Source organism: Neopelma chrysocephalum, unplaced genomic scaffold (genome assembly GCF_003984885.1).
Source record: "Neopelma chrysocephalum unplaced genomic scaffold, ASM398488v2 Primary Assembly neopelma1_60, whole genome shotgun sequence".
NCBI lineage: Eukaryota > Metazoa > Chordata > Aves > Passeriformes > Pipridae > Neopelma > Neopelma chrysocephalum.
Genome location: NW_020897715.1, coordinates 6,509,895 through 6,531,713, shown reverse-complemented (window position 1 = coordinate 6,531,713; position 21,819 = coordinate 6,509,895). Strand labels below are relative to the sequence as shown.

Sequence of the window (21,819 nt, the reverse complement as noted above, 5' to 3'; positions counted from 1 at the left end):
TAAACAATTTGGCCAATTTGCCCTTCTAATGGCAAGGACTCACTTCTCTCTATACCCTAGGTGGTGGAAACATCCCAACATCAGGCTGCATTGAGTAGGTCCCTCAGAGGCTGATGGTACCCCTCTCATGCGCCTGAGCTTCCCACAGACCTGAATGGAAATCTCAGGGAGCTTGGGAGCCAATTTCTGCTCACAGCACCTCAGGAGGGTGGAAAATAGCCTCTTCAAACTGCACTTAATAAGACAGGTTTATCCTGAAAATGCATTGAACAACTCCTGTGTTGCTGTTCATTACTCAATAGTTCATGTAGTACTGTGGGTGAATGGAGCCTCCTGAAGAAATACACAACCCACTACAAACATGATGGAAAAGAGATGCATTTCCTCTAGATGTTGCAATGTCATCTCCATGCAAGACCATCAAAGCAGTGGTAAGAAGTCTTCTTTGTCATGAAAGGGCTGACCTTGTTGATATGCAGGGAGATGGATGTTAAATGGCTTAACAAAGTGAAATGGTTCCTTCAGAATGTGGGATTTTGCTGAAATCATAGAGGGAATAGATACCACTTCACTAGAAATCACTGGACTAGACTGTGTTTATTAAACAGCAGAACAATTTGACTTAATAAATCGTATAAGCTAAGAATAATGAAACTCTGGTTTGTCCACTGTAGTTTTATTTTTACAAGTTTTGTGGATCTTAGATAAAACTGCTCATAGCTTCTTACACTCCATACCAGAAATCTCATGTACCCAACTGTGTCCCTGGTTGTTTGTAGTTTTTACTCTTTTATCAACTGGTTTTGTGAAAGATATTCCCTTTCCTTGCAAATCTCACTTATATCTATGGACCACTGTGTTTCTAAGAAACAGGGGCTCCTTCTTAATTCAGTCACATCCTATTTGGGCAACCAGACAAAATAAGAGACAATTTTGAAAAAAAACAGCAAATAATGATAATTTGCTAGATGTCTATCACCTGATTTTACCAGTAATGGCAACATCTTTGGGTAAGTTTAGTGAGTTCAATCTGGCTGAAATAATTGTCAAAAGAATTTTTTTCCATTTGAGTTCTTTGTGATACAAATCAGATGTTTTAAACAGTCAACACTTACCTTAGCAGAATTTTAAACATCAGTTTAAAATGCATAAACCCTGTATTTTAGGGAGGAGAAATAAGGAATAAAACTCTTCAAGGCAGCAAGGATCCAGTATATAAAAGTAGAGTTAATTTTAAAAATTAATTCTTGGATAAAATCCCCACTGTTTCCCCTCTACCCCCTGGCCTACCCCCAAGTGGAAAGTGGAAGTGGCAGCTATTGTGGTAAAACATTCCTTGGTCTGTCTATGCTGGAGAAAATGAAAAACCATTAAACGGATAATAGAATAAAAGTGCAATGAGATGTTCAGAGAATCCATCAATAAAAGGATGGCAAGCAATTGCTAAAGACAGCCCTTTCTAAATGTAGCTTTATTGCCAGAGGATGGAAAATTGAGAGAGAATGTGCAAACAATTGAATTTATGGTAATGGCATATAAGCGCATTGTACCACCAAAGCAAAGCTCAGAGCAAACATAAAAGACAAAATACACCAATGTCCCATGGAAACCTTGTGTTTCACCCATTATCTCTTGGTACTGGAAACTGTAATATTCTGATATTAAAATCTAATTCATTGCAAAGTGCATTAGGAGGCAGTGAGGGTGATGTTCTGCACCGTGCCTGCTTTAAGGTGAATTGTTAGACTAAAAGCGATTCGAGGCATGAGCAACGAGCAGCTTGCTCTTGTGTACTCCAGGTAGCTTTGTTTCCTAGCTTCAGTGATACCTGGACAGTCTGATGTTCTTACCTTGACAGTTTATGGGTAAATTACTTTGAGATAATTAGAATCAACTTGAATTTTAAGCCTGTTTGAAAATGCACTGTCTATTGAACCAGCAGAGGTGACTGCTAAATGACAGGTAGGAAGAAAACAATGAACTGATGGGCTCAGAGATGGAGCCTCCCAATAACCAGGTAAATTGGAAAGGGGAAATCCAACCTCTGCTGCAGGTTACAGAAACCATTTCTGGACAAAACCACAGCCAAAGCCTTGACAGAGCTAAAACTCTATGGCTGAAAAAACACAGGCAACTGCAAACTTCAGCTTTGAGACAGACTGCACTCAGTGGTCAGGCCAGGGAGGGATGGGGAAGGCTTTCCTGTAAGGTATGTTTTGATTTTTATGTGCAAAGAAATTGTGGGCAAATTCTTTTCAGAGAGGTTATTTATGTGTGGGTTTGTTTTTTTTTTTTACTCCATGTCCCCACCTCGTGGTGTCAGCAGCCTGTTTCAGGAGCCGTGCCTTCCCTGATGACCACGTGTTCCTGCTTCGGCCCCATCCGCCTTGCCGCTCTCATATAACCAACCCTGCTACAGTGCTGCTGGCTGGGCCAGGGAAGTGTCCCAGCACTAAAGGAAGTCTGGAATTTATTTTTTTTTTTAATGTGTAGATAACAGACATGACATGTTTGGGTGTACTGTGGATAGAGCAGTGGGCATTGATGGGATTACCTGTGTTGCTAACACTTGGTGCATTGAGAGTCTAAAGGTAATTTTTTGCAAAACACTGAGAGGACGGAGGGTTTGCTGGATTTATCTGATGTGGATTTGGGGTTGAGGATAGTGCTTAGAAACAGAAAAATGGGAATAAAATATCCCAGGTCAGTACATGTCTTTCAGGACACATGCTCTCTCTGAGATGGGCATGGACATTGCTGAGCCTAAATTCAGCTAAGCTGTTTTTTCTGTAAGTCCTCTGCAAAGACTGAACCTTCAAACAAGCTTACCGTACTAATAAGTCCTAGATTGGAGGAACAGAGCAAAACCACCTTTGAAAATAACAAAAAAACCCAACCAACCAAAAAAAAAAAATCTAGTTTCTAGGAGTTACTCCACAGACCTCAATAGCAAACAATAAGAATGGAAAATAAAGAGTTTTGAAAATGGTAGAAGGTTCCTATGCGGTAACTAGCAGTGAGATACCTGCTGGGTTTTAAAGCAGTAGGGGGACAAGAAGAGCCTAAAGATACTAACTGGAGAAATGAAAATAAATAGCAGCAGCCTGTCTGAGCCCGGCCCCATGGAGAGCAGAGACCGGAGAATGCTACTGAGTGTGAACAAAAACCTGAGAGTGTCCAGCTGATGGCCCTGCTGAGCTAGTGGGACAAGCTACCACCAGGTAAATATCTCTTAAACAAGATTCTTTTTTAAAGATAAAGGCTTGACTATTAATGGCTTGGGCTGTGGCACAGCTTGTGTCTCTTTCTCTGAAAATTTACTAAAAATGTAATTAGTATGTATTACAGTGTTGTTACTATTAATGACTCTACCATTCCCGAAGTAAAATATTTCTCATTTATGAGGTGGGTTAGGTTTTTTCTGTTGTTGTTTTACACAGTTTTTGCCTGAAGCATAACAATTGCTGTATCTCTAAAAAGCCCATAAATGACAGAGGCATGGCAATGTGAGTTCTGTTGAAAGATTTAGGCTATCGTTCCAAGAATTGTAGTTGTCTTGGCAGCAAACAAGGATTTAAGTACCTTTGAGACATTTGCCTTTAATTGTGGAGGAATGGCATCACCAGTTGCAAAAATGTTTAACCTTCAGAAATGGTTGTCTTACTCATTAGGCTCTCGCTGGGGCACTGATTACAAATACGAAGGCTGGGAGAGGTATCTGTAGCATGGCTTGGGGGGCAAGCAGAGCCGTGGGGGTTCAGCTGGCCCCAGGAGATCTCTGGAAATAGTTTATTTCTTTGAGCAGCTAAAGGTCTGAGCATGATAATATAATGTCACAGGCAGCAGCTCTCTGTACCTTTAGCTGGGAGGGGAAAAGTCACACGCCTGATAAAAACTGGGAAGCAACTACAGTGCTGTTGAGGGCTGAGATGAGGTCTGGCTGTGTCCCTTTATAGGGCACAATGATTGTGTCATGTTGTTTCCACCATTTTCATCTTAGGCATAGAGGAGTTTGATGCATCTTGTGTCTGAGGAGCAGCCCCGTAAATAAGTCAGAGCACATGGGGTATGGGGAAGAGGTATTTTAGCTTCAGTCAGAGAGCAGCTCAAGATCTGTACACTTTTTCTGTACTACCAGAACTCTTGTGATAAAAGGTATACACCTGGAAAATATTTTTTCTTTAAATTCCATTTTCCCAGATTATTTTTTATGCTAAGAAAAAAATTGGGTAGCCCTGTCTACAATTTTTTGAAAAGCAGCAAGAGAAATAAATACGGATAAAATCTTTACAACTGTGAAGCCTCTCTAATTATGAATGCTTCAAAACTTGTTTGTGAGGAAGCTGTGCTGGACTTTGCAAGCACTGATAGGCAGCCACGGCTGCTGCTTTCTCCCTGGGAGCTGCCTCTCCCACGAGTCACCACCAGCACGGTGGCGGTTCAATGAGCTCTGCCAACGCTGGCTGCATGAAATCACCAGCTAGTCATAATGAGTGCTCAGCAGGCTGTCCTTGCGCCTTCTGCCCCCTCCAGTCCCTCAGCCAGGATTCCTAATTTACTCAGTTGTCTTTTAAGCACAGATCTGACTCAGTATTGTGCTTGTCCCCAACTTTCTTGATTCCAGTAGAGTGGCCAAAAAGAAGCAAACACAGTACTGCACCTCCTGGTGTCCAACGCGGCAGAAATGCCTGTCTAAAGGCTGGAGTTAGGCTTTCCTTTTACGTAAATTAAATAAGTTATTTACAGAGAATCTTCTTCTTACAGAGAACACGCAGAGAACCAGTGTTTCCTTGTCAGTCACTGACTTCTGCCAAGCGCTCAGCTTTCATTCTGGGTCTGTTCACCATCAGCCCTATCTTCAATTTATTCCATATAAATTGAGATGCTGTAATTGAACTTCTCCAAGTCTGCACAGCCTCATCTTAAAGTACGCCAAGTGTCTTATCCAGGCTTTGATTACTTCTCTGATGGACTACAGACATCCCGCTTTTTTTGTTTATTAGGCAGCTTCTTGTCTTGGTTATAGACTTGAAAACTCCATCATTTCAGTTGCACAGGTCCAGCTTTTCTGGTCTGACTGGTGCTACCTTACTCTGTATAAAGGGAGCAGAAGAAAGAGGTGTAGGAAAGAAAACGTTACCATGGGTAGCAGTCAACATTATAAGGAGAACCCTGGTCACGCATATCATATGCTGAATCCTCTAAAACTGTAAAGCTGAGGTGTTGAGCAGTACCGAAAGAGACTAAGAGAAGGCCAGAGACCAAAAAGATAAATGACATGGATTACCATTTCACAAAAAAAAAATAGCAGATAAATTAGAATAAAAGAATTTTTTTCAGAAATTTTTGCCTAGCAGGACAGGTTGAAGCAGTAGCAGAATGCCCTATCTCTGGGAAGTGGTCAGTGTCTGGTTGGATGGGGCTTTGAACAACCTGGCCTAGTAAAAAATGTCCCTCCCCTTAGCAGGAGGTTGGACTAGATTATTTTTGAAAGTCCCTTTCAACCCAAACCAGTTCTGTGTTTCTATAAAAACTGTTTATTACCTTTTTCCACTGTCAACCCCTACCAATTAAATATTCACTGGAAGATGAGCTTGTCTTGGGGTTGCAAATTTATGTCTGAATCTTCATCAAATGGAAACATGCACCTAACAGGCTGCTAAAGTACAAATATTCTGATTTTTCACCTGCAATGATACCTGAACTTAGAAAAATATTGAAGATTTATAAATGCCATCTATCCCCTGGAGAACGGAGCCTGACTTGAATGCATTTGAAGGTGCTGCAAATTAGAAATGTTTTAATCATGTATTCCCACTGGTAAGCACACATAACAGCAGCAAATACTTGTCCAGATGGATGAACGCAAGAATCAGTTTTGGCCTTAAGCTGTCACTGCTCCTGGTCAGTCACATATGTCACTGGTGGGTCTTGCTGACATGTCATCTTTCCTTACTGAGAGCATCCAGGTGTCTTCAGCTGCTTGCCAGCCCTTGCCTTCCTTCACTGGGTTGCTCCCAGTCACTCTTCAGGCTGTGCCAAGTACATCAGACACTGGAGAAGGTTCATCTGCCAGCCTTTCACAGGGGAACAATTTGGGACTCTTTCTCTGGAGGTCAGCAGTACTGCCAGGATCCTGTATGATTTCAACAGGCTACAGGAGCCTGACAAAAAGGTTAAATCAGACATTTGTCTGGCACAGTTTGAATTACTCTATAGGACAGTGCAAGGTACTGCCTGCCAGTGCTGCTGCTCATTTAGCTGCGCTTAAATGTTGTTCAGGCAGCAAGGAGTTCTAATAAATTATTGCTGAGCAAGGAGCATGGATATAGTGCTGCGTCATAGAACAGGACATTTTTAAACTAATTTCAGTCTTTCTAGGTCACAGTTCAGCTTCTTTCCTTTGAACTCCTGAAGGGGAATTCAATCTATGTTCAATGTTAAGGTGGGGTTTCTGTGTCCTTTTGGCAGAGCCGTGAATGCCTTGGCCTATGAACTAGTAGCTTTAAAAAGCCCCCACAACATCGGCTGCATAATTCAGAGGTCTCTCCATTAATGACGTCTCTATAACGCACCTCAGGAAAGGCAGGCAGGGCACAGAGTCCCAAATGGATGGAAACCAAGGAGACTGGGAAGAGCCCTGGCATTACCGACCAGAGGGTATGGCTGTTTGCATGTGGCAGTGGCCAAACGTGCTCCATGGAGCAGGCAGGGCAGTGGCCCTGCTCCTTAGCCTTGCTCTGGGTTTACTGTTTTGCACATGAAATTAATAAGACTTGTCATAAAAAAATATGCGCATTGGCCATCCGTGTTAATAATTGACTTAACGAGGATCTGACCGCATCTAGCCCATCCCAGAGAAGTTAATTGAGGGGATTGTGTTTATAATCTGGCTTGAGAGTCCTAATCTCCTGTTCTGATGCTGCCAAGTCACGGATTGATTGATTTATTTTGGTCTTTTGGAACAAAATAACAACCTCTTGAGACAGACTTTGGCAGTTTCCCAAAGAGAAAGTACACAGCATGGAGAACCAGGAAAAAAAAATATAGGCTTTTCTGCGGTGTTTAAAAGTGGATTGCTAAAGCCTGCTTCCTAGAAAATGTGAACAGGTGAATGTCAAGCTCTTAGGTTAGCTTCGGGTCCTATGAAAAAGTTTATTGTTAGCAAGAAAGTTATGTTGTTTTGTATAGACAATGGATGGTGAAGTTTTTTCTGAGAATTGGTGCAAGGGGTTTAAATAATAAAACAAAACTGGTCATCCCTGCCTTTTGAGGGGAGGTGGGTGAGGTCTTGCAGAGGTAACCTTCCCCTAGGTCTGGGGACCTCCTCTCCAGAGGACCTGCCTGACTGCTTGAACTATTCTATAATGGAGCAGGTCAGGGGGAGGCAAAACATGATTCTGGTGAGAAAAGGAAAGGTCACCCATAGAGAAAGACTGCTGAAAATTGCAACTGAAAAATGGACATGCTAGAGAGCCTGTCAGGAGATCTATTTCTTCATTTTTTGCCGAAGTCAGACTAACTGAACCTAACGTATTTTTTGGTTAATATTTTTACATGGATAATAATTCTAATAATAAGATAGATAATATACTCGCTCTGTTCCATATTTTATCCATTTTGAAACAGCTGATTACTTCCCTGAAAAAATCCTCATTCTTTCCTGTGGGCAATCAGCATATGATGTAGGTGCCAAACCCATAAAGCTGTACTTTTTCTGTTCAGGAAAAGTGAGCAATCTTCCCTAGGATTCCAAGGAATACACTTGTTTCATCCAGTGTTTTCAGACCTGGGCAGCATCCACATTGGTATAATAAAACTTTGGGTGAACAGACCACATCTGCTTCTTTCCCTTTTTGTTTCATATGTGGGTTGTTAAAGGCTTCTACTGTTCAAACCACTGAACTATATATGAATTTTCTTTGAACTTACATTTCTTACATTTCTTTCTTTATCCAATTTGCTCTCTTCAGCTTCTTGGGAATGAGAGCCAGTGCAAAAGCAGTAAGCCTGACAGGGAAGTCCAATATCTGAGGGTGTTATGAGATTACAGCCCCAATCTAATAAGGATAGATTAGTTTTATTTCCAATTTAGCCATGAGCATTGCTGGTTGAACCAGATATTAAATCAGACTTCTAAAATTGTACCTGTACTCTGAGCAGCTGGTCAGCTGTGCTGATCTCCAGGCTCAGTACTTTCTCTTGCATCCTGAAAGACCACAGCCAAGACTTGGTGGAAGCACTGCAAGCCAAGTGTATCTCTGGTGTATTCAGCTAAATCACTAAAATGAGCCTGAAGTGATTTTGATCCAGCCTCCTGCAAACAGATCTATGGTGCTTCTAAACTTATGTTTTTCATGCAATTCTGTAGTGGGGTTGGTTTTTTTCCTCCTTGACAAGCTCTTTGCTGCACAGTAGCCCCTGTTAGAGAAATACACCATGTGAGTCGGTGCCACTTTAAAGGGAGAAAGGATGACCAGTAATGACCACGGCTGCTGTAGTTTGCATGATGTTTGGTGCTTCAGTGACCATGCAGCTGAGCAAGGGGTAGGGAGGGAAGGGTCCTCTGGAGAGTCTGATTCACATCAAGCCGACTTTGTTCAGTTCCATAATGAGAGATTTTTTTTCTTATTTTCAATTAAAATGTCAAATAAACTATTTGATTTGGGTTCATTCACAGTGCAATTCTCCAGCTTACTGACTTTCAGAAGGCTTGCAATATGCTTATTTTTTTAAAAAATCCAATTACAGTACCAGAAATTAATTTATTGGATCATTGATTTTCCAAGGGGCAGAAGGTGGCTTCAGCCTTTTGGGGAAACAAGACTTGGGTAACATGAGTGGCTTCCCTTGTGTACAGAGTGGTGCTCTTTTTGGGCCACAGTCTGGAAGCATCCAGGAGCCACCCATCGGCTTGTGCAGTTAAACCCACCCAGACAATGTATATTCATTTTGAAAATGGAGGCAATCATGCAAAATAGAAGTTAACTGCTCTGCTAGAGGTCTCAAATGATTTCATTGCCATTAGCTGCATTGCTAAGCTTAATCAGCTGTGGAGAAGTTAAAGCATAACCTCATTTCAGGCTGAGGAAGAGCGGTGTTCAGTCGAGTGGTGCCTGTGTGTCAGTGGGTCACAAGCAGGCTCCTGGGAATGGCCAGGTAACACATCAGTGACTGGGATGGAAACAGTATTGAGGACAAAGGGTCAGACTGGGAGGAGGGCTAGAGGAGATGACTACTAACCTATTTTTTGTTCACAACTAAAACTCCAGTCTAGGTAACACTCAGGGATGCTTTTTATAACCTGGTTGTCCCTCCTCCACTTTAAACAAAAAAATGTGCGAGTGATGACTCTTTTAAATCCCCACTAGCTAGGATTTAAAAGTGTCACTGAAACAGGAAACAGCAGTGCAGGGTTTTCCTGTTTGTTCTAGAAGGTGACAGACGCATCTAGAAACTGAACATCTAAGGGCAGTGACCCTTACAAACCAACCAAAACCTGAAAGTCTTTCTTAATTTTGGTGGTTGCTCAAACTTTAGGAAGTCATCTTGAATGTTGAAAGAGGTGTTTTCTGTTAAAAACTATCTTAATTCCCCATCTCTTTCTTCAGCTACTTGCCCAGTAGCTCTCTGGAAGGAGATATGTTTTCAGCGCACATTGCAGCACTAAAAACTCCTTGCAGGCTCCTTAGGGCAGGTTCACATTACGCCTTCAAGCACAGAGTGAACCAAAAGGTAGCTACATGTTACTCTGCTTATGGAGTGGAAAATAACATTATGCAGAAATATCCAAGAAGTTTCTACTCTTACCTTCGACCTACTCCTATGCTGTATTTATCCCTTGTAACTCTATTGGGATACTCAGATTTAGGAATGCACTTGTCCTATGCTGTGCTCATCTGAGGTGCACTCAGCTTTTTGTTGCCTTCTGGAGATGACTTCCCCTCTTTCCAGGACCTGGGGGAGGTGTCCTGCTCTGCAAGGCCCCAGGCTAAAGTACCTCAAGACCCCAAACAGGCCCCCCTGAGATACACTTTCTTCTCTGCAGAATCAGGCTCAACATGAGAAACCACCTCTGCTTTGCTTTTCTCATTTAAACTTCACCACCTTTTCTAAAGAGACAGGATGTAGTGGACAAGTTAATAGATGGGGGAAATATCTCACTTTCCCGTGGTTGTATGAAAGGTATTTATAGGGCTACAAAGATACTGCATGCAAATAAATTTATTAACACCTGATGCTTTCAAAATATTCTGCACAAAAAAAAACAACAACAACAACAAAAAAACCCACAAACAAAAAAAAAAGAAAATATCCAAGTTATGGTTCTCAATGTCACTGTATCTGAAGTTAACTTTCACACATTTAATCCTTTCTATTTGATGTATTTCTTCAGTGGTAAATTCTAATCAGTCTACTGTGTTGAGCTCTGGCCAGACATCTGTATCTTCAAGAAGGTACTTGCACCCAATAGTATGGAGGAATTTAAATTAATCGGGGAACCAAATCCATTGGAGATAGTCTGTACAGTAAAATGAGCTGTACAATCCATCTAGGTTTATACCACTTTGGATGTGAACTTAAGCTTTTCAGTTCTGACCAAGTAGTCTGCTGCTTGTCTTGATAACTCCCTCTGTCATGCAGACCTCAAGATGAAGCCCCACAAGCTGTGTCTACAAAAAGGCCTTTGACAAGCAGACTCCTGTTCTCTCTTGCTGGCATGATCCACAAAAGCTGCTCCAAGCATTGTCTCTGAAACCACTGCCAAAGTGACCATGGGATGACATGGCCCTTCTGGGAAGCTTCAGTGGAAACCTTAACCTTGTAGTCTACCATGAGCAGGTGTTTCCCAGCACTGGCAGCAGGTAACTCTTTTTTCAAAGCTATGGGTGCCATCACATTTTGTTACACAGTTATGAACCTACCTTGAAACATTTCATTACAGAACATGGAAGATGAGATGTGCAAGTGAAAAGGCTTTAGCTGATCTTGTGCAAAATGGGGGGGAAAGCACAGCTTGTGCTGTATCTGGAAAAGAGAAAGAGACCAAAGAAAGCCGGACTGGTCTCACATGAGCCTTCCAGTTAATTTTGAAAGTAATGGCTCTGTAGTCTTTCATTTTGTTGGAAATGGCTGGCTGGCTTTCACACAGTGGTTTTGCATTGGTGTGTAGTTGCTGGGTCAATGTGTTTTATATTTCTTTCGTTTTGTTCATTGGTTACACTTTTTATATTCTGCTTTTTCAGTAACTTGCACTGAAATGCTCAACAGCTTTCATATAGTCCCTGATGGACAGTCGTCGATCAGAAATGGGATTAAATGGGAGCAGAGGACCACAGGGACCTGTGGCTGGAATGGCAGAAAACGTGAGGGAGTTCATTCTCCTCCATTTACCCCCAAATGTATGCACTCTTTCTCTGAAACATGACCTGTAAGTTAGGCCTTCTAATTAGAAAAACTAATTAGAAGGTGGAGCAGGGAGGCATCCAAGGCTGAGCTGTTCTTGGTTTTCTCCCATACTTTGAGCTGTCAGTGAAGGAGTAGGGAACAAAATTGCTGTTGAGCGGGAAGTGCGTGTGCCTCGCTGTGCTGCTTCAACACCCCAGCTGGAACCAGGGCTGCACTGTGTCAAACACCGTGTGTAGGTATACAGCCATGAGGGAGGAGGAGTACGAGGAGAATGCAGAGTGAGAAACCCTCTTCCCTCTCCTCCCCCACACAGAAGAGGCAGTGCTGCAAGCTGGAGAGAGGCACCAGAGCTAAGGGTGGGAAGGGGAGACTGAGGAAGCAAGGGGTCACTGGAAAAGACCAGTGGATATCCCACTGCAACCTCAGTGCCCTGTCCCCTGAAATGCTGCACCCACACACCCTCCCAGCCCATGCCACCCACTCATCCAACCCCCTGCGAGGTGCTGTGGTCAGAGGTGCCTGCCAGCTACAGAGTCATTAGTGAGAGTTTCAAAGAGGTTCAAAACAAAACCACAGTGATGAAGTGGGAGTGAACCTGAGAGGTTAGTTTACTCTTTAATGAAATTCCTGTTTCAAAGTCTCCATCTCTTTTTCACCAGGGACCAGCGCTTTCTTTAAGCAATGTTTAGAGGACACCAGTCTGCAAGGGTAATCATCCTCGCCTCTGGCAGGAAGAGCTCGTGCACTAGCATTTCTGAAAAGGTTCTCTTTGTGAATAATTGAATTTGTCTCTGGAGTTCAAGATTTCTTTTTCTGTGGGACTGACTGCAGCTTTGCTTCTTCCTTAGGTGCAGCTTACTGTAATTGAGGCAGAAAAATTGTATTGCAGTGGCGGGTTTTGTGAGCATGATGCATAATACGGTGATTGCCATGGAAAGCGTCATTTGTAGTGTTCCAAATGCCTCCTCCAGTAGTGAATGGATCTGCAGAAAATAATTAGAGGATCCCCCACTGCCACCCCCTACTCCCACACAAGGGGAAAAAAATTAATGCTGCATGAAGTGTCCCTGCCCAGCGGGCAGAGCCCTGTGCTGCAGTGCACTGCTGGGGACACATCCTGAGTGATACTCAGATCCCATCAGTTCCTGCCACTGCCTGGGACACAGGGGACTAACATCCAGGCTTGTCCAGCCCAAAAGAAAATGCTGTGGTTCACGTATCCACTGATAAGGTATGTCACTTGCTTGGGCACAGCTTCTTTTCCTCTAAAACCTCCCAGCCTTGCAGTGATTTCTGGGTTTCTCTGGAACAGCAGGAAAAATCTGCACATCCCAATGTGAGACACTCACCCCTGTAGCTGCCCCACCAAGGAAAAGCCAAACGCAGAGATATACTTCTTCCAGCTACCAACAAGGTCTGCTGTCCCTGGGCATGTTTCAGTACCACCTCTCATCCCTTCCGTCCATAACCTGGTGTGTGACATCCAACTGTGGCATCTACAAAGCTGCCTGTGAGTAACTTTTCAGGAAAGGGGTAGTGGGGGAAGAAGGTCTCATAATAATTTACCCTGCTGTGAGCAGGACCTCAGGTCTTGCTCCAGGGAAGAGATGTCTCCCTGCCAGCAGGCTAAGTGGTGTGTCTCAAAAGTGGTTTTTGATGCCATAGGCAGAGGCAGGGCTTAGCTGTTCATGCACATGAATGTCAGTAGCAGGGTGAATGACAATTTCAGAATCTGGGCTTAAGGTAGGAATTGGGGCAAAACTCAGCTCTGAACTGAACAAAAATCCATCGAGCTGAGAGGTTTCTTTCTTGTCTGTCTTTCATCACCAAGCACAGCAACTGCGCTGGGTGGCTGCATTCAGCCAATACAATGTAACGTGGCAGCAGTATATTTTTAGAATATTATTTTAGGGGGTGAACAAATTCCAAGGGCAACATACAGGGATATAGTAACTTGAAAAAGCTGCTCAGGGATTTCTGTGGCTATTGAATATGCCACACAGCGCTTGGGCTGTCTTGTCAAATTGCAATGCATATTTCAGATCAATAAAAAGGCTCATTTAAGACTGTTTTTCTCCGTGTTACACAAAATATATTCTCTCGTGGCACAAAGCTTACATGACCTGATCAGCAGGAGAAGTAAAGGTAACTCCAATCATAAATGAAAGCCCAAATTTTAGATTAAAGTCCAGTTTTCTTGGACTCCAGTATCTGCAGGAAATCTCTGGGTTCTTTGTGGTCTCTGCTGTGAACTGGAAACCAGAACATATCTCTTTGATATTTTTACTCCCTTCTGTGGCTGTCAATTGCAATGGCTTGACTATTCAGTTCATCCTCAACTTCAGGACTTGTTAATCCTCTGGGACAGATCTTTCTCAGGTTTCTGAATGACAAGCAGAGATTTCCTCCCCGAGGACAATTCCTTTAGCAGTAACCAGGGCACCCATTGCATTTCCTACAATTGCTTTTAGTGCATTTCCTCAGGTAGAGGAAGCAAAACAAGGAACTGTGCAGAAGCATTTATCCTCCAAGAAGTGCGGAGCCCTGACTGCCGCCTCTCCAGCACTATTAGCTGTTTCAGCTGGAGCTGGAAGGATAAGCCCTTCCAGCCTTAACCCATCTGAACATGCAACCAAAACGTTGTGTGTGCACAAATTAGGGAAGTTGTATTGATGCTGTTTACATCTGGTAGTGCACAAAACAGGGAAATGACTAGTGAGGACTTTCTTTTTCACTTTGTACCTTGCATCCTGGAGCAATGGGGAGCTTCATGGTGAGCAAATGTTGACAGTCAGGAAAAGACATGTCAGGACCCAGACGACTTAAAGATGGACCAGCCACCCAAGAGAGGGCACTGCTTGTAGAGAGAATAGCCTGTTTAAGGGACTGTGATACTTGTCTACTCTGCCCTGGTGGATGGACTCTCTTCCAAAATCCAAAGGGTGAGTTGTCCTTGGGCCCCCAAGAATGGAGCTATCAGGGGCAACAAGCCTCCTACCTGGCTATCCTGCCAAACACTCATCCCACCTCGGGAGGAGCCAGCAAATAACCTATGTCTATGCTGTGTATATGAGGTGTCCTGCCCTTCTCTTTTTGGTTTTGGGGAAACAAGTACGATAAGCAGGAACTCAAACCTGTTTCTTTCTGAAAAGCTGCCAACACCAGATCCAGTTTGCATAAGACTTGCCTGCAATGAGGTGCTTTGCTGGCAGGCGTGTGCCTAGCCCATGGAAATGCAGCGTGCTTCGAGGACCGCTCAGAAGGATGTACAGGTGACATACAATAAAGACAGGTGACAGGACTGACAGGAACTCTGCTCTTCTGCCTGAGGGTGCTGCCGTTACCAAAGCTGACAGCTGAAGGACGGGGCAGGGGTTAACCACACCACGGGATGTTGCCGTGTGTGATGCTGTAATTCTTCATCTTGCAGAAAATAATTAATGGGCTTCTCAGGAACGAAAAGGAAAAAAATGTGAATGTAGAAAACTCTCAATTCACTCTGTTATAATTTAGGGGGATTGGTTTTGTTATTTTGCTGGGGTTTTTAAAGATACTGAGTATAGAGAGCCTAGAAATAATATATTTGAGATATTCTGGACTAACACGTGAAGAAAATGAACCTGGGGGAAAAAAGCTTTTTTTTTTTTTTGTATGCTAGCTACCATGTAGTACACAGAAAACACAGAATCATCAACATTGGAAGAGATCTTCAAGATCAAGTCCAACCACTAACCTAGCACCATCATAATCACCCCTAAATCATATCTCAAAGTAATTATATATTCAACCTTAGACATTTGACATGTTTTTGAGAGCATTTAAACCACTAAACTGCTTATTCTGAGTTTATCTGAAAAGACAAAGAGAAAAAAATTGGTCTACAACGCGGGCTTGCAATGTAGATGTTTTCAACCTAAAGGTTTCACCAGATGTACTAATTTTATCACTCTGGCAGGAAACTGAGGCTTTCACATTTAATGAAGCATTTTTTTGAAGTCACGCTAAGTGACTGTGTTGCACATCTGCACGGGGCAGACCATTTCAACTTCCTTTTCTGATGGGAGCACCAAGAGAGATACATATTTACCTGAACTTCATCAAGTGAAGATGGAAAAAAGGTGGCTCTTCTGTCTCTTTTGTTTCCTCTGGGTGCCCAGCATCACAGGTAGGAGTATCCATGGGACACCTTGATTCATTTTATGATGGAGGGTGGGGAGGAGTAGGCTGGGCTTAATGTGCCTCACTAGTGTGTCTCGTATCTACTGGCAATGATTTACTGTTTCCTGACAACTTTCTAATCACCCAAGTTATAATGCGCAACTAGTAAGGAGTAAATGGCTTGTGCTGACCAGCAGATCACTTCATTCAAATTGCCTAACCTCCCAGAATAGTAAATGAGATCAGCTCATGTGTACATAGGGCAACGTGTGCTCATCTCAAATGGGTCAAAAGGAAAACTGCTTCCACTGAGGAAAAAAAAACAACACCTCTCTCTCTCTCTCTCAGACACACTTGTGTATGCAGAGAGAGGAAGAATTGAAACACTGCAAGGCAAGGGTAAATTGTACAGCTGCAAACCTTTAAATAGATTCTTCCCTTCTCCTTCCTCTGCCAGCTCTATGTGCTGTGTTAAAGGCTTGAGAAACAAGTTTGCCATCAGAGCAAAACTTTCAGAAAAGTAGAGTAAGGAGGGCTGCATCCCTGTCAGAGGGAATTTAAATCAAAAACAATCCAAGGAAAACCAAGAAAAAGACTGATGTTCTCAACACCCTCCACCTACCACCGCCAAAAGTCTGATCATGCACAATGCAGGAATACTTATTATCAGCTAGGAAGAACAATTTTGTAGGATACACATTTTTCCAGTTAATAAAGGAAAAACTGCATGTATCTGACTGGCATGGTAAGATGCATCTCAGAATCTGACATAGCCTGTTCCTATTTTCTTCATCACTGAGGCAAACTGGATTTAAAAGAAAGGAAAAATAATTCATATATGTATTCATAGAAAATAGAAATTCTTAAATGCAAAGAAAGAAATAGAAGCCTCAAGACATACACATGTAGGAGAGCAATTCTAATTAGAGAAAAATAGGACTTGGGGTTTTTTCTCCCTAAGGATGAAATCCTCACTGAAGTCACTCTAAGGTGAAAGTAGATACCACCATGCCCTTTGTAGAGGTCAGACACCTAAATGTCTGTGAGTTACTCCAAGAGATTTCAACTGGAGGACAAGTATGACCTAATGGACAGTATTTGATTTGGAAAAACAAAGTTGACATAAAATGAGAGTGCTTATATTGAGATGCTAACAAAAAGTTAAGAACATTTTTGCATGAAAGGGTTTCAGTTAAGGTAACCTAACGTGCTAGGCTACTAACAAATAACACAAATTAAAATGTTGTTTCTACATATATAACTTTTTCATCTTAATATAAAGTACTCAAGTGATTATTCATAGGCATTCTTTACATGATCCTTTGACCTCATACAGCACCAGCATGAATATGAGACACATAAGCTTGTTATGTGTCTTTTGCCTTGTAGTCTGATGATAAGATTGCTAATTGCTTTTCTCCTTAACTTTAGATGGTGCAAAACTTGTAGTGAAATCAGTGAGCATTTCCTATAATAATCTCCTTGGACTGACAAAAATAGTTTTCAGTAATTTTTCTCACAACACTTGTCATTCAGGCTGAGTTTTATTTACCCTCTTACATCATCCCATCTCTTTGAACACAATTAAAAGATGAACAGAGCAAGTGCAGCAATGAAACTACAGAGATTAATGTTGGCATGTCCATTCAGTAGCTTTGTTTTCCCCACACCTAGGCTCTACGTGTCCATGTCACACTTCAGTGGATAGGTACCAAATCTCAGCCACCTCTGTGGGGATGTGGCACTCTGCCCTTGTTCCTTTTCCCTGTCCAATCAGAGCTGATGCTGCACTGGGTCCCTGTGTTGCTCCTGGCTGAGCTGGCAGAGCGTGGAGCACACTGCAGGCACCGTCAAGGTTGCCTGACCTCTGACAGGGCACCCCCTGGCTCACGTGCCCCATAGCCCTGCACCACATGGCAGAGCACGTGTCAAAGCAAATAAATGGGTATGCACTTTTTTCAGGTAAAGGAGGTGACCAGAGGGCACTTGCTGCCATGGGGAGCCAACAGTGTGCCTGGTGGGACTGCAGGGCAAATTCCCAAAGCAAAGATACGTTGATATTATGATACACAGGGAAGATAAAATCCAATGTAGAAGGGGGGTGACAAGTCTGTTTCTAAGAGCAACTGCACAGTTCATTTTTTCTGTGGACCTGCATGCCCTTTTGGAAAAGGGGACTTTCTGTATATGGCTCTGTGGGTGTGATTGATTACTTGTCTCTCTATGACTCCCCTATACATAAATTCTTCATCTCCTTGAGTTTGTCAGTACCCTGCATACAGGGATTTGGGGACTGCAAGGCTCTTACTCATAGGAGGGAGAAAGGGAGATAAATCAATTTTACTACAGCAGCAGCTAAACCAAGTAGTACAGGCTCCTGCTGAAAGCCCCTTCACTTCATCGATCCATTACTCCTTTATATGGCACACTAAGGACTGCCACCTGCTTTATGAAATTAATTGAGGAAGAAACCATACGTACCAGGGCAACTCGCTCTGACACTGAGACAGGCACTCGTTTAGGGCATGCAGGAGATGTTTAATAACATGGAGGTAAAGGAACAGCTTTCTCTGCCAAAGCAGCAAAGGCAAAGGCAATGGGCGGGAGAGCCGGTGTGGGGCAGAATTAGCCAGCAGGGATAACTCATTTGTTCTTGCAAAAAGAGCTGGGGAATAACCGGGGCCAGCTTCTGCTTTATTTATATTACTTGAAAGATTTCCATTTTCACAGAGGCCCTCAGAGCTCCCATTTCTCTCCCACAAGTATGATAGGAGCTCTCTGCTCTCTTCTAGACGTACATGCATTTGCTTTCCCAGTTCTCTCTCTGCAGTCTGTACTGGTGGAAATTTGCTGTAAAACTCCTCCCTGGAAAGCCTGTGATTACAGTTGTAGGGTCTTCATAGTTGTCTGTGTCTAAGGCACCAAATCATGTCGAAGATGGCTTAGGAAAAGCTTTGTTTAAACATTACTTGCACTGAAAATGATCCTGTTTGTTTTTAAGGCCAGTCTAGAGATGTCATTACCCAAACAGAAGTGGTCCACGCTCTGCCAGGTACTGACGTGACCCTGGTGTGCCTCTTCCCAAAATCACACACCACCCACATAATACAGACACAGTGGTCCAAGACTGAAGAAAGCCATTCTACCAAAATAGCTGTTTATCACCCCACTTATGGCACTCATTACTTCAAATTTTCTGAGGCTTCTTACAATTTTTCGGTGTCCTTCAGCACAAGGAAGTGCTGCAACCAGGATGTCACAGAATCTTTGTGTTCCACCAATCCAAACACCACGTCTGAATGCAATCAGTGGGCTCTGCATCTGAAAAACGTCACCGTCGCCCTTAGCGGGCAGTACAAGTGCAGTTTTGCTACTTACCCATATGGGACAAAGGCTGCAAAAATTCAACTTATCATCACGGCAGAAGGTAAGTGATGGTGAATGAGATGTTGCTTTATCCTTACAGGGGCGGGGGAGAGTATCAGGATAGATGGTGACCTGTTTGGAGTTTGCAGTGGTGCCCCTGAATGTCGCTGCTACAGTTCCCTGTTTACCAGGCCCTCTTTAGTTGTTGTTATCCAGCTCGTGATTAGGAAACCTTATTTGTTTGGAGGAATATGAAGTAAGGCCAAAAAGGTATTGAGATGGGAAGTTTCCGCATTTTTATTTTGGAGAAACGTGCTGTGGAGAACACTGGATGAGCAGCTCAGGATATGGCGGGACCAAGGATGGTGGATCTCCAAACCATGCTGTGCTGCTGCTATGGGCGTGCAGCATTGGGCACCAGAAAGAGAAAACACCATTACCTGGTTGAGACTGAGGGCTGGCCTCTGCAGGGCATGCTGGGTGTTAGCTCAGTGTCCCCACTGTCAAAAACACACTGGAGCAAAACAGGAGATTGCTTAGGACAATCACAGGAACAGAGACTTGGCTGCTTCTGTCAGCCAACAGAAAGCTGTAAAGCAGCATGACTGTTCTTGGTAAGTAAGCCTCAGGGGAGTGTGTGAACTCTAGGGAGGATATTTAAATTATTCCAGGAAAGGAGCAAATTGATTTAAATAGGTGGTAACGGATTTGACTACAAATTAAACAACAGTGGCAATTGTTAGTGCAGCAACATTGGGAACAGCTATTTAACGTCAGCAGTGAGGGCAAAAGACCAAACTGCTGTGAAGATGGAACTGGGCAGGGACACTGAGCAAGCCTGCTGTTGTACACGTGGGGGACTAGATTTGATGACCCCAGAAACCTCTCCCTGACCTAGGTTTCTGCTAACAACCCAAGCAGGATTAAAGTAAATGCAACAGACCCAGCACGGTTTCAGTTCAGAGCTGCAAGGCCAACATGCTCACTCTGCTTTTGCCCAGGGCTGTAGGTGTAGCAAACATTCAAGGGTTAGGATCAGGGTGGGTGCAGGTTATTTCAAGGGTAGGAAAGGGCAGCTCTGCTCCTACTGCCCTTTTACCTTCATGATGAGGCCAGACTGGTGGCAGGAGGGACACTGGTTCCCATGCTGGATCACACTGGTCCTGCAGCAGGAGGAGGTTTTGTGCAAGACTCATATGCAGGAATGTTTAACCCTCACTCCTTGTTGGCCCCTGCATAGCAGTGGCTCCAAGCATTTTGGTGCTGTTATCTTGGAGACACACCTCGGGCAACCCTGCAGAACCTTCCTGCCCTGATGAACTCACAGGAGCAAAATGAGAGCCAGCACCTCTGTGCAAGCCACAGAGGATGGGTGTGTTTAAACAGTACACGCTGGATAACTGTGCCAAAGATAAATCTGCTGCTCCACCGCTGTACAGGGGTGTGTTATGGTAGGTTCCTCTTGGGGAATTTTCCTGTGCTTCACAGGGCAGAGCGACTGGATCAAGGGGAGTGCAGTGAGGAACAAACAGTGCTGGTAACCCTGTGAAACCCTCCTGTGTTTCTGTTCCTCATACCATGTTTCTCTGTCTCTTTCTTAACACAATAACAGCGCTAATCAGGCATTGCTCCTTTTCTCTTGCTGGTGCCCTTGGTTGATACGGGCATGTTCAACACTGTTACTGCTATCTACGCGTTAAGCGTGGGCAGCTCTTGTTCATATCAGCATCGTTGTGGCTTTTTTCGGTAGCTACCTGAGGTAGCAAGCTGTGGTACCGACAGCTGCTTGCTAGAGAGAACCAAAAAATTCAGTTTGCTACCTCTTGCAGGTTTGTATTTTAAGGTAACCAGATCTTTTGCAATGAACCACTTCCACACAAAAGAAGGCAAAACCCCCTTAATCCAGTCTATGAGTGGAGTGGATAAGGGTGCTTAGTCACTGACGAAGTAGTTTCCAACTACGTCAAACTGAAGTGAATCCAGATGGATTCAGCTTGTAGATACTGCTAAAAGCCTGCAGAGCAGCAGGCCTGCATAGGACAGACAAACACAGAGGACTTAGCCAACAGGCTGTTAATGCAGATGGGAACAGAGATGGGGGAGTGGGAAACAAGCAGGTGACTGTGAGAACAGGCGGAGACTGTTTGCAGGCTGAACTCCTGGGGTGACTACTCATCTCTGTACTTGTATGCTGTGCTGGTACTTTTACATGGTAGATTGTCCCAGCAAAGTCTCCTGTGCAGCTTTCTTCCTGGACAAGCTATAGATTTGCTTCTTTTGTCCTTTTGTTATGCTTTCTGCATTATCCAGCCCCTTAGGGCTTCTGCACTCTGTGTCCTGCTCTGAGAACTGGCTCCTCAGCTGCTTCACTCTGGTGGACTGTGCAGGAAAGCTGCTTCTGCCACTGGGTTTCCTGGTCATAACTCTGGGCACTGCCTTTCTTCACGTCCCCGTGGCACAGGCTGTGTGCTGGCATCATTGCTCTGTGCTTGGGTGCCAGATACAAAGGAATTTACAGTCACTGCGAAGTCCCCACTGACAAGTAACGTAACAGTCAAGGACAGCTAGATATTCTTACTCCCCTCGAGATAAAAAAATAAAAGAAATACATATCTACTCCATCTCAACATGCAAACCAGAGCTACCAGGGGAGCAAAGTTGAAGAGTTTCCCTGCGGTGTGCTCTGGTGCCTGCCTGCAGGGAAGAGGGATGGCAGGTCACAGCAGGCAGATAGGATGGCACAGCCTGCTGTGGCAGGGAGGATGGCACAGCAGGCTGCACCACACTATCATCCACTGCACGGCTGGGGGTCAGAGAGGTCAGTGCTGACCACACCACTCGTGGCACCTCCAGCCCATCACCACTGTCTTCCTGTTTGAATGCATA

The 21,819-nt window shown here is 43.7% G+C and overlaps 1 protein-coding gene across 3 annotated transcripts in view; it reads left to right on the top strand.

Moving 5' to 3' along the window:
* The first annotated feature begins 3,011 nt into the window (after positions 1–3,011).
* Positions 3,012–21,819, top strand: part of CD96 (CD96 molecule) — a 41,194-nt gene continuing 22,386 nt past the window's right edge. For 2 of the 3 annotated variants that reach the window (XM_027681592.1, XM_027681590.1), the window contains exons 1-4: positions 3,012–3,221; positions 12,722–12,919; positions 15,365–15,574; positions 18,569–18,994. In XM_027681592.1, the coding sequence (XP_027537393.1) occupies positions 15,517–15,574; positions 18,569–18,994 (484 nt within the window). In that variant the 5' untranslated portion in view covers positions 3,012–3,221; positions 12,722–12,919; positions 15,365–15,516. Of the gene's footprint in view, positions 3,222–12,721; positions 12,920–15,351; positions 15,575–18,568; positions 18,995–21,819 lie in introns of those variants that run through there. The other variant, XM_027681591.1, reaches the window with a different exon arrangement.